The 12,013-nt window shown below is 42.2% G+C and overlaps 1 protein-coding gene across 1 annotated transcript in view; it reads left to right on the forward strand.

Annotated features, from left to right (window-relative positions):
* The window catches only part of LOC103176312 (FH1/FH2 domain-containing protein 3), a 353,167-nt gene that overhangs the window by 224,337 nt on the left and 116,817 nt on the right, over nucleotides 1–12,013 (forward strand). Inside the window, 3 exon segments of the mRNA XM_042332021.1 lie at nucleotides 6,969–7,080; nucleotides 8,594–8,688; nucleotides 11,226–11,369. Of these exon segments, the coding sequence (XP_042187955.1) occupies nucleotides 6,969–7,080; nucleotides 8,594–8,688; nucleotides 11,226–11,369 (351 nt within the window).

Raw genomic sequence — 12,013 nt, forward strand, 5'->3', positions numbered from 1 at the left:
ACCGTCTGAACATGGCATTAGCATGTGTATGTACGATAAGCAAAGATTATCTCTGAAGACCTCTAAGACATACTGAAAGAAGGTTCAATATTTTCAAGTGGAGGCGCTGCATTGCTGAAAAGATGGCAAAAAACAGCAAAGAGAAATAATAATAATAATATTCTTTGCATTTGATATGGTGCCATATCACTTCTTCGAAATGTCTCAAAGTACTTCACAGAATATACTGTAAAGTGAATTGACCTTATTTTGTGGCAAATTAATTAGAAACAATGAACAGACCTGGAAAATTGACTAAGAAAAACATGAGTGCAATATTTAAGACCATGGATAAGTATGTCCTACATTAGTGTAATTCGCTAAAATGCTCTCTGGCCAACACATCTGTGGTCTGTGTCTGGCATATGGTACATGAATCGCTTGCCTTACTTCCTGTATTTTTTATGTCCACAATAACTGTGGATATATCATCTAGGGCTGCCCCTCCTCTTATATTAGTGCAAAATGGCCCATAAAATATATCTATGAAGGAAGGCTGGACCACATCCACCCATGTGTTTTCATGGGATGTTCCTACAACAAATAAGACACATTTGACTGTCACCACACAATGTTAGTTGCACACTATTTTTTCTGACATGTGTTCGACAAATGTTGAAATAGCACTGAATTTGTTATGGAGATATAATAGCTTTGCGGAGTGTGGTACACAAGGCTGGTCTACCCAAGTTTGTAATTCAGGTCAAAATAACAGACATAGCCTCAAAATAAGCTCGAGTCAGATCACATGAGGAAGGCCAGAACTGAACGATTAAAAGACTCACCAGGAAGGATGTCATGCCTCATAAAAAAAATTAGGGGACTATGGGAAAAGAGCTGGCAAATGGGGAGGAATAAAAGAGAGGGTGATTTAATAATACAGTTAGTGTTCCCAGACTCAATGGGCCAAAATGTCTGTTTCTATATAACTACATGTGCTCTTTCTATTGAGACCAACTGTGTTGGATTACAAGTGTTGAGGGGTCACATGTTACCTTTCTGTTCATCTTAATCAACCCATTTATATTACTTTAAATGGGTCAAATAAAGTACCAGAGTGTGTTTAGTAAAACCATAAGTTAAAGCTCCTAGATAGGTCTTAAATTGGATTATAAATCTGAATATAAATGGGCAATTTTAGAAACAAATACCTATTATATACAACAATTTATTTAGATCTACGTCTTCCCGTTCTACACTGCTAATCTGCATTTAACTACAATTATGGAAAATGGGTTCTGTATGTTTAAGGAGTAGGGGCTATTCAGGGTTCTGGCATATGGTACATGAATCACTTGCCTTACTTCCTGTACGATTTTTGTGCACAATAACTGTGGATTTATCATTTAAGGCTGCCCCTTTCTCTTTTATTATTACAAAATGGGCGATAAAATATATCCATGAAAGAAGGCTGGACCACATCCATCCATGTGTTTTAATGGGATGTTCTTACAACAAATAGGATTCTGTAGGGATTTGTCAGGGATTTGGACCCAACCAGGGGATTGGCATCAGGGAGGGTAGAGGGTCTTGAGACATGCCTTGAAGGAGGCAGTGAGGGAGCGAAGCAAAGGGAATATGGGATGGAGTTCCAAAGAGCAGGGGACAGAGAAGCATAGGCCTGACCTCTGATGGTGGGGTGGTCTGGGCAGGGGATGTGGAGCAGGCTGGAACCTGCTGAGTGGAGGCAGCAATGAGGTTGATATGGGATTAGCATGTTAGAAAGGTAGGAAGGAGCTCCTGAGTTGGTGCACAATGGCCAATGGTGAACCTGCAGGGAGAAAATAAACTAGGACTAAGAGTTTCCTTTTACTGTGGGCCTTTTGCATTCTAAGAGCATTATAGACTCTGTGCAAGGGAGTTCAGTTTGCAGTTCACACCAAGTTAGATGAAGCAAAGTCTGGCCTGCAATAATCACTGGCAAGTATAGTTTAATGCAGGTAAATGCAAGTTGCTTCATGGCTGTTTGTAGGACATTGCTGTGGCTATCACAAATTGACTGCCATGTTTGCATACAAAATGCACACTTTACAGTAAATCCTGTAAAACTCTTAAGATATCCTCCTGATATGAAAGGCACTATGTCATATCTAATTGTACACAATAGTGTCGTCCTAACAAACAACCTTGAAGCGAATAACTATTTTTAACTGGCCATTGTTGGCCAGTACACCAGAAGAATTTTTATAGAGGTGCATAAAGTGGTAGATGGTATAGAGAAAGCAACTGCTAAGTAAAATGAAATGGCTTGTCAGGCTGAGCATTTTAAGCATAATGTTCTGACTGTTTTGCCAACACTTTAGGCACTTTCTTGACAATACCTCGGAGTCTTGTCGAACTGTACATGGGAGAGCAAAAAATAAACAGACACAACAATCAGCTTGAGCACAATGATCCGGATAGAAAAAACTCATGCAACTCTTCACGTCCCCTGAAAACTTATAGTTTTGTGGGCTGGCCACATGGAGGAAAAACAATGCATTGTTGGCCGAGCCTGTTAAGATTTTTTCACAGCCTCTGTGCTGATTGAATTGCAGTATCAGCATTTTTCATGTCCGTAGACATGGTAAAGAACTTTACTCAACTCCAGCTTGCTGCTTGGAAGGGGATGGCGCTGTGCCAATGATGTTTGAAATTGCCAGAGTAAAGGACAACAAAATGAAAAGGACATGGGGCGGGAGGGGGCGGGGGGGGGGGGTTTAGTAGAAAATATTTTAGTTTTGTACCAACAGTGGCTCACCAGACCCAATGACATGTGGTCACACGTGAACTGAAAGCACAATCAGCTTGAGAAGGCCCTGTGTTTGATCGCCATCTGCTGTTGGAGGGCACTAACTGTGGCCGCTTATTTTTGCACATTCCAGGTTAATCCTGAAGTAAAAAGAATCACTTTCATGATAATAATACTATCACAAAATAATTTTATGGGGACATCAGTATATTTCACAGGAGATACTGCAAAGTGCAATGAGTGTGAATTTTGAAGTTGAACACGACAGCCTATTAATGCACAGCAATGTCCCACAAACAGCCATAAAGTGAATGATCAATTTTATTTAGGCGATTGTTAGCCAGGACACCAGGAAAAACTCCCTTCAGTATTACTTAATTGACATTTCTTTCCTTTTATTGATGGAATTACATAATAAAACAGAATGAAATGATGAACTGGAATGATCTATATTCAACAATGATTTGGGAAGTTATAGATAATAATAATAATAATCCTTGCATTTGATATAGCGCTTTTCACGTCTTCTAGACATCTCAAAGCGCTTCACAGGCTTCAAAGGCTGTAAAGTGAATTGACTGTGTATATTTGTGGGTGAAATGATCTTGTTGTTTTGTTGATCCTGATCTTGTTGTTGTGGATGTTGCTCAAGTTTTGCTCAAATTTATCCATTCAACCTGCATGTTAATTGCAAATAATAAAATCAGTCTATGATTAGATGTACTCAGCCCCCATGCCATGCTAGTGCTTCTGCTGCACAATTTATCTGCTGAAATGAAAGATATCCTGGGCTCTACAAAGAAGGAATGTAAATTGGAATACATTATCTACAAAACAAATTTTGAACATAAATCATTTTAAGTACCCAGTCTAGGTAACATTCTTACCCCTGTCCACACAAACGTTCCACTCAATGAGTGTGATTGGATAAAGAGGTTTTTTTTTATTTGTAGTGATATTACCCTTTAAATAATGCTCGAGTGAATCTGCTAAAAACTTGAACCTTTGACCTAAAGGTCACTTGTGCTGATCTCAAGTCTAAATTCATTGAATCTGGAGTTTAGATTTTTACTACTTGAAGACATTGTTTATATTTTCAGTATGTATCAGAGTTGCAGTTTTTAGGTTAGTGTTCATGTACCTTCACCAGCTTGAGAAACCAGCTTTGGTTAACCATGTAAAGGACTATATGGGCTCGAGATACAAATGCAAGCAGCACTCTATTAAGTTGTTTTTGTTTTGCTGCCTCCATGTATTTCACAATATGCAGAAGTTGATATTTAGGTCAGTCAAAAAAAGTTTGTTTTCTCAATGCCACATGCTAAATGTTGCCACCAGATTTATTTAGCGCAATGGTGCCAGGATACAACAAGGAGAGTCAGATGAAACGTGTCTGTTTCTTGCCCTCCTGGAAGCAATTCTTACAAGATCACAAATAAAGTCAAGTTCACATGCTCTCCTGCGTAACTTAGTTGGTTAAAGCATTATTCAACGGGAAGCTGTCCCATACAGATTAGGAACATCCCAGGTTTCAATCCCTTAATTCTGCTGATTCAGCTGATTTCTTGCCCTGGGTTTGGTAAAGGGAAGAGAATCAACTAGGGTTCCTGCTCCTGGCAAGTAAAAATAAGGGTTGAAAATATGAGTTGCCGATAATTGGGGTTGGGTGTGGTTAGAGAGAGTCTGGGATGCTGGGAACAGAGCTTATTATCCAAAACAAACAAAATGAAAACAAACTGTGGTTAGTGTGGTTGTGAATAAATTAGCAACAGACAGACAAACATTAAACATCAAAAGGAAATAAATTTATTTTAGCTTCTCACACTAAAACAAAATGACAGACTCCCAGAGCATCAGGGTGGCATTGATTTCATTCCTGCTTTGATGACACAGAAGTCAGCCATGATTTCTGTTGGTGCAGGAAGCAGCCAGGGTGCAGCGAGCAAATTCGATGGTTGCACACATATGCAGTCAAACCAGCTATGATGTTTCACCATACATTATAGATCCCAAATACCATGTTACAATGGGTTCCACTGTAGCGAAGAGTGAAAGGCTAGATAGATCTGAAGCTTAAGGCGGAGGGTCGATTTGATTTAGAATTATGAAAGGTCTTGACAAAATAAACAACTTTTTTCTATCAGTAACAAAAGGGCATAATGTTACAATTAGAGCAAATGGGTTAAGATCAAGACAAGGAAGAATTTCTTCTCACAGAGAGTAACAAGAATCTGAAATGAGCTGTCACAGAAAGTCATAGATGAAAAAGTGGCTAAATTATTTGAGAGCAAGATATTAATAATAATCCTTGCATTTGATATAATGCCTTTCACGGTCTTCTGGATGTCTCAAAGCACTTCACAGAATAGACTGTAAAGTAAATTGACTGTATATTTGTGGGCGAAATGTGGCAGCCAATTGCGCACAACAGTGTCCCACAAACAGTCATGGATTGAAATTACCAATTTATTTTTTTTCTTGAGGGATTATTATCAGGTGTGTGGAGTAAGGAAACTTGCCCAAGGTTTCACCCTGCCCGGAATGGAACCCAGGTCTCCCACTTGCAAAGTGAGCACTCTAACCACTGCGCTATAGGACTCCTCAAGATGACTAGGGACTTGGGAAATAGAAATATTGGGAGAAACCAGAGAGGTGGAATTAGGGGAGGGTGCATACAGACCATTGAGGGGCCTGTAGCGGAGTGGATTTGATGGGCCAAATGGCCTTCTCCTGTTCCTAATTCCTTATGTCCCTGCAGGAAATGTGCGTGTGAGAACAGGTTCAAGTTCGACAAGTGTCCCACACAATCAAGTAGCCTGCCGTAACTCACTGTGTGGAGTGTCACGTGTGAAATGGTCATTGCAGCAAGGGGGCAGTGGAAGTTAAAACAGGGTTTGTTAAGAAATCTAGGAATACCTCACACTGACTCAATGAAACTACCTCCATTGCAATCTAGTTTCAGGCAGAATTCCTGCGATTCAGTGTGAAGTCCTTCCTGGGTGACCTGATTGAAGCCCCACTCAGATCCCTTATTCCAATTTGAATGCAGTAAGGAATCCAGTTTGAAATCACTGTGTTTACTAAGAGCATGACCAGCACTTTGGGACATCGTCCTGATGTGAAAGGCGCTATACAAATGTCATTTTTTGTTGTCTATCATCTGATACCGTTCCCATCCCCCTAAAAACAGCTACAATCATCCCCATCCTGAAAAAACCTTCCCTGGACCCATCCCTGCTTTCCTAACCACCGCCCCCCCCCCCCTCTCCAATCTCCATTTTCTTTCCAAGGTCCTTGAAAGAGTTGTTGCTTCGCAGCTTTGCTCCTTCTTCTCCTACCACTCCCTTCACGAGCCCCTCCAATCGGGTTTGAACTGAACTGGTCAAGGTCACAAACGACACCCTGTCCATCTGTGACCAGGGCTCCGTCTGCCTCCTCATCCTCCTCAACCTCTATGCTGCCTTCAATGCCATGAACCACTCCATCCTTCTCCACCACCTCTCCTCTCACCACAACCTTCAAGGTTCTGTCCTTGAATGGTTCAGATCTTATTTCTCACACCGTCTCCGCCAACGGATTCTTTTCCAGCCCCCACACAGTCTCGTGTGGGGTTCCTCAGGGCTCTGTCCTCGGTTCCCTCCTCTTCAACCTCTACATGCTCTCTCTTGGTGACATCATCCACAGAAATGGGGTCAACTACCACATGTACGCAGATGACACCCACCCTCCATGGCCTTGCTCCCTCCTACATCTCTGACCTGCTGACCCCCTATCAACCTGTCCACTCCCTCCATTCAGCAGACTCCGGCCTGCTCCAGGTCTCCCGTCTGACCCATCCTACCATCAGTGGCCGGGCTTTCAGCCTCTCTGCCCCTACCCTTTGCAACTTCTACCCAGAATCCCTTCGCGTTGCTCCCTCTCTTGCCTCCTTCAAGACACAACTCAAGACCGTTCTTTTTGACCATGCCTTCAACCGCCCTCCTACCTCTTTGCCTCCCTCATCCCAACCCTGCACCCCCCACCCCACATTTGGATCCTGATCCCCGACTGCTCAAAGACTTGGGACATCCTCCCGATGTGAAAGGCGTTTTAAAAAATGTAATTTTGTTGAGGTTGGGCATTTTGTTCCATATATCATCATGAAAGCAGAAAGAACTTACTTCATTGTAAACAATCTGGCTCTTCCTCTGTCCTGCAGTTCCGTCTGGTAGTGAAGACAGCTCTGAAGCTGCTGCTGGTGTTTGTGGAGTACACAGAGTCGAATGCCCTGCTCCTCATCAAGGCTGTGACCATAGTGGACAAGAAAAGAGGTGAGAGTCCAGCTGCCTTTTCCTGCTCAGTCACTGCAGTCACGTGTCCGCCCTCTGCCTTCAAAATTGCACGCTGTCCTTTGCAGAATCCAACCCCACACAGTAAACATATACAACATGTGATTCTGAGTCTGTGACTGAACCCAAGCCTGGGACTGCCCCGTAGGAGTTTGGATGGTGTCTCTATCCCTTTCGCAATTGTTGTCAGTGTGGGAGACCATATCTGTTCTCCGGCACTGACGGTAATGTCTTTGAATGAAGAAAATTAGCAAGTGGTGATTCCTGGGTTTTTAATGCCAGAGGAACACGTTGGGAATTGTTCTGATTAAACATTACTTTCTCAATGATTTTTCACTTGAGATCCCTGTAATTTCGGAGCAAAACCTCCTCAAAGCTAGAAGAGGCCGGTTTTGTCAGTTTTTTAAACAACCTGCTCTTCTCTTTCATGGTGAACATCTGCAAAGCCCATCATTCTGTCTGCACTTCTGAAAGAGAAAACAGGCTTTGCCTTATGCACGGCAACCGATTCTTTTCTTTAATTCCTGCAATTCTCGGATGGCTTGTAAAGCAAATTAAATCTCACTGCATTTCTGATCTTGCTGCAGCTCCTTGAAAGGTGAACAGAATGTAATTGTGGGAAATGGTTGTGGACTAAGCAGTACATCTGCCATCATTTTGCTGTGATCATTTGCTCATTCCAGGTCTCCATAATGCTTCTTTTTTGGCTGTGAACTGTTTATGGAGTCATGGAATAATACAGCTCATAAACAAGCAATTTGGCCCATCAAATCTAGCTGGTGGTGTGTTTTATCTCTCTCTCTCCACCTGAGCCAATCTTATCCCACTCACTCCTCTGTTCACTTTTGAAAAGAATGCCTCAAATTGCCTCACAGGTTGGGAACTTGGTGAGTAGCGTAATGGTTATTTGCGCAGACTGAATGTTACCAGTGATCATTGGGCTCCTTGAAGCGGAGCTCGATGAGCAAACCCACAGCAGTTTGCTCAGCAACACTTTCAGACAGGTCAAAGCAGCAGCACAAGTGGGTGCAAGTTCAGAATCATGAGGGGCAAGTTTAGGATAGCCATCAGGATGCATTTTCCTTCCACAGAGGGTAATCAAGAGCTGGACTGGTGATCCAGGAGAATGGTAGAAGCCTGAATGCTGGACCCATTTTAGAATCAGCTTGATGTTGTCATAGGAGCCTCATAGATGGGGGGGGTTCTGAAAGGATGAAATCAAATTGGTTGAAACAAACTCATTCATCAGAATCTTCCATTGATCTTGTGAAGACACAGACTGTTATCTACATCAGCTGTATAAAGCTCAGTTTATTAATGATCAGGTATCAGCCACTCACAATGCACACACCAAAGCCTTAATATTTCCAGATTTGCTCTTAATTATAGCTCCTTGTGTCTTTGAAAGAATGGAGACTGCAGCTAACTTACTGCCCCATGAGGAATGATGGGCTTGGACACATGCTGTAAAGGTTGTGCTTGTGGAACTTTTCAGGTGTGAGATCGTGGTCGAACATCATGGAAATTTTGGATGAGAAAGATGGGATTGACACAGAGCTGCTCGTCTATGCCATGACGTTAATAAATAAGGTTTGTATAATGTTGATCTAAACCCGAATCTGACTGGAAGCAATACGAGGGAAAAAACTTTGCGATTCTGAACTCCAGTTCAGGAATGAAGCATTGGTAAGGATAACAATAATCCTTGCATTTGATAAAGCACCTTATCACATCTTTGAGATGTTGCAAAGCGCTTCACAGATTTACTATAAAGTGTAGTGACTGTATTTGTAGGCTGGCATGGTATCCAATTTGTGCACAGCAATGATGCTTAAGAGTATCCAAACCAAGCTGAGCTTGCCATGCATCCCACCGACACATGGAAATTCCAGGGATCGAATTTTGGAATTGAATGCGCACTCTCTCCCTGGAGGGACACATCCTGGTTACCTAATTCTGGAAAGTATTAGGCACCGGTGACAACAGCCAAGGTTTGGGACCCCAGAGTGTGCGTTGGATACTGCTGGAGTCTAACCAGCTAAAACTGCTTAGCTTGCCATTGATATTGCCATCCAGCAAGCATTCCCGCTACTTGTCCAGCTCGGACCAACCTACCGGTTAGAGCTTTGGGTTGCAGGATTAACAGGAGCTGAATGGGCTGACTGGTCTGCCCTCCCAGGTCCTGCCAATAAGCCAGGCTGGCTGTGCTGTCATCAGGAACTGGACTACCGAGACCGCCACAGGAGGCTGGCTTGATTCTGACATTCCTTCGCCAGTCACCTTGGAGCCAGTTCAATTCCCCTCTCCCACCCCCCACCCAAAAGAATATAAGCAAATATCAGTCGAAAGATATAATAATAATATTTGGACTTAATAATAAATAACAGTCAAAACAAATAACTAACAAAACTAATAACTAACAAGTACTAATAAATAACAAAGCAAATAACAGTCCAAAGATAGAATAATAATGATTCTGGCACTTGATATAATTCCTTTCATGTCGAGAGGACATCTCAAAGCACTTCTCAGGATTCACTGGGAAAGTGAATTTACAACCAGAACAGGCATTTAGGACCTCGGTTTAACATCTCGTACGAAGGATGGCACCTCCAACAGTGCACCCCCCCAGCACTGTATTAGAACATCAACCTAGACTTGTGATTTCAAACTTCTGAAGTGGGGTTTGAATCCACAAACTTCAGAGGAAAGACACAGAGCTGAGTGCTAGCAACTCAGGCAGACTGGCACCTAAACTAAAATCAACTAAATGTTAACAATGATTTCAAGGGCTGTAATATAAAGTTACTCCCTCGCGGGTAAACAATAATGCTCTTGGCTTTTGATTGTCAAAATAGTCTCTCAGTCACTCCTGAAAACCTTAAGTCAATTCTCATCCTCAACTGCACATAATGTTTGTGCCATATTTTAATGGAAATGAGGATAGTAAGTAACAGCGGAATAGAACTTTTTGCAACTGATTTATCATATGAAGTCTGTTATAAAGCATCACATTTTTCCAGTTATTCCTAAATACTGTCCGTGACTTTCAACCTGAGGTCAGTTCCTAGATCTTATGTGCTGCTGTCGTGGATTCCCTCTTCGAAGCAGAAATGTTGTTATTTTCAACTCCAAAGCCAGTGTTTGAGTTACAAGTAGGATTGAGTCAAGAATAGCCACTTTTATTATGGTTGACTCCCTGGGGTTGCAGTGCCTGTTTGGATAAAACTGGCTGAACTCAACTTTTAAAGCCAGACACTGATCAAGCCGTCAACACGGCAGAGGTTCCGACAATGTGTTAATTATCACGTGGAATAGCGCATTTTTTCACTCCATAGTTTCAAAGGTGTTACAGAAACGGGGCATTTTCAGGGGGCGGAGAACAAATGTCTTAGATTCATAGAATATTACAACCATTAGGAGGCCATTATTATAAAACTTGTAACAAAAACAGAAATCGCTGGAACACTCAACAGGTCAGGCAGCATCTATGGAGAAAGGAAAGTGAGTCAACGTTCAGGTCCACGACCCTTCATCAGAACTGGGGCATGTTGGGAAGGAGAGGCTTTTAAGGACTAACAAAGAGGGGGGAGGAAGGGCAAGGAAGACAAAGTAGAAAATGGGGTAGAGGACAGGGGATGATGGGTTAAATAGGTGTTAATGATGCAAAACAAAGGGGGGATTGCAACAAAACAGGGGAAAATAGGTGTTAATAATGCAAACCAAAGGGGGGGCAATTGCAACAAAACAGGTAGACCAGAGAGAAAAAAGGTGTGTCTGGGACCCAGATGATGTGGTTAAAAACATGTAACTTAGAAAATTTGTGTTGTGCAGGAATGTCTTTGCCAACAATACATTTTTGTGATTACCAAATTGTCTGCAGCATTCGCAGTGAAAGCGCAATGGCATCATCGGCACCCCAGTGTTTGGATATGGAGTCAGAGTCATTTCTGGCTGGCTGGGGCAAGTAGCTTAGAAGCAGTGAGAAAAGTGTTAACATGACGCCACTTTAAAAGGGTGTGAAAGATGCCTGTCATTTCTCTTTTTCATTTCTTTCTGTGCCGTTTAGCAAGATTCCCCCCCTTCCCACGTGAATTAATATTCATGTATTCTGTTGGAATTCCCAGACATCGGCAGGGTTGCCTGATCAAGATTCCTTCTACGATGTCATTGACTGTCTGGAAGAACAAGGGATGGAAGCAATCGCTCAGAGACATTTGAGCAAAAAAGGAACGGACTTGGATTTAGTCGAACAATTTAATATTTATGAGGTAATGTATAAAGCTTGTGCATCAACCTGAACGTAATGACTTGTTTTTAAAAATCTGCTGGCGAGGGAGATTCTTGCGTTTTGTGTGCCATGTGAATTATTGAGTGTAGTCCTTATGAAAGGAAACTTGATGCAGGGTTGGGGGTCTATATTAAGGTTTACATTAGCAAAAAGCCCAGGAATTAAACAGCACCCCATTGACACAAGGCCCTTACCTCGAGAGAAGGAAATTTCCGGGTCATAAAAGCATGAGGTTGCAGAAATCAGAGACTCTCCAAAATTTAAAAGGTCACCTTTCAGATTTTTTTTCAAAAAGGAAAACCTGGGAAGAAAATACCTGAGAGGTTATTGAACGGCTTTGCCGCATGGCGCGTGCCGGAAAATAAATTGGAACATTGTGTGGAAATACTGGAACCAGCACGCTGGTTTAAGATCTATCATGGCTTCCCTGGGGTTTGGTAAGACCAGGGTGGACACATCTAAGGGGAGTCATGTTATTTCAGAACTAGGTATTACTCTTTCCAGGGCTTTGGTAATGTAAGAATTTACATTTTATTTCATGGCAAAGTGTCACAAAAGGCTTCACGGGTAATTGCCACCAAGTGAAGTGGAGGTTTTTTTGAAGGCAAATGTAACACCTATTTT

This window comes from Callorhinchus milii, unplaced genomic scaffold (genome assembly GCF_018977255.1).
Source record: "Callorhinchus milii isolate IMCB2004 unplaced genomic scaffold, IMCB_Cmil_1.0 Scaffold2, whole genome shotgun sequence".
NCBI lineage: Eukaryota > Metazoa > Chordata > Chondrichthyes > Chimaeriformes > Callorhinchidae > Callorhinchus > Callorhinchus milii.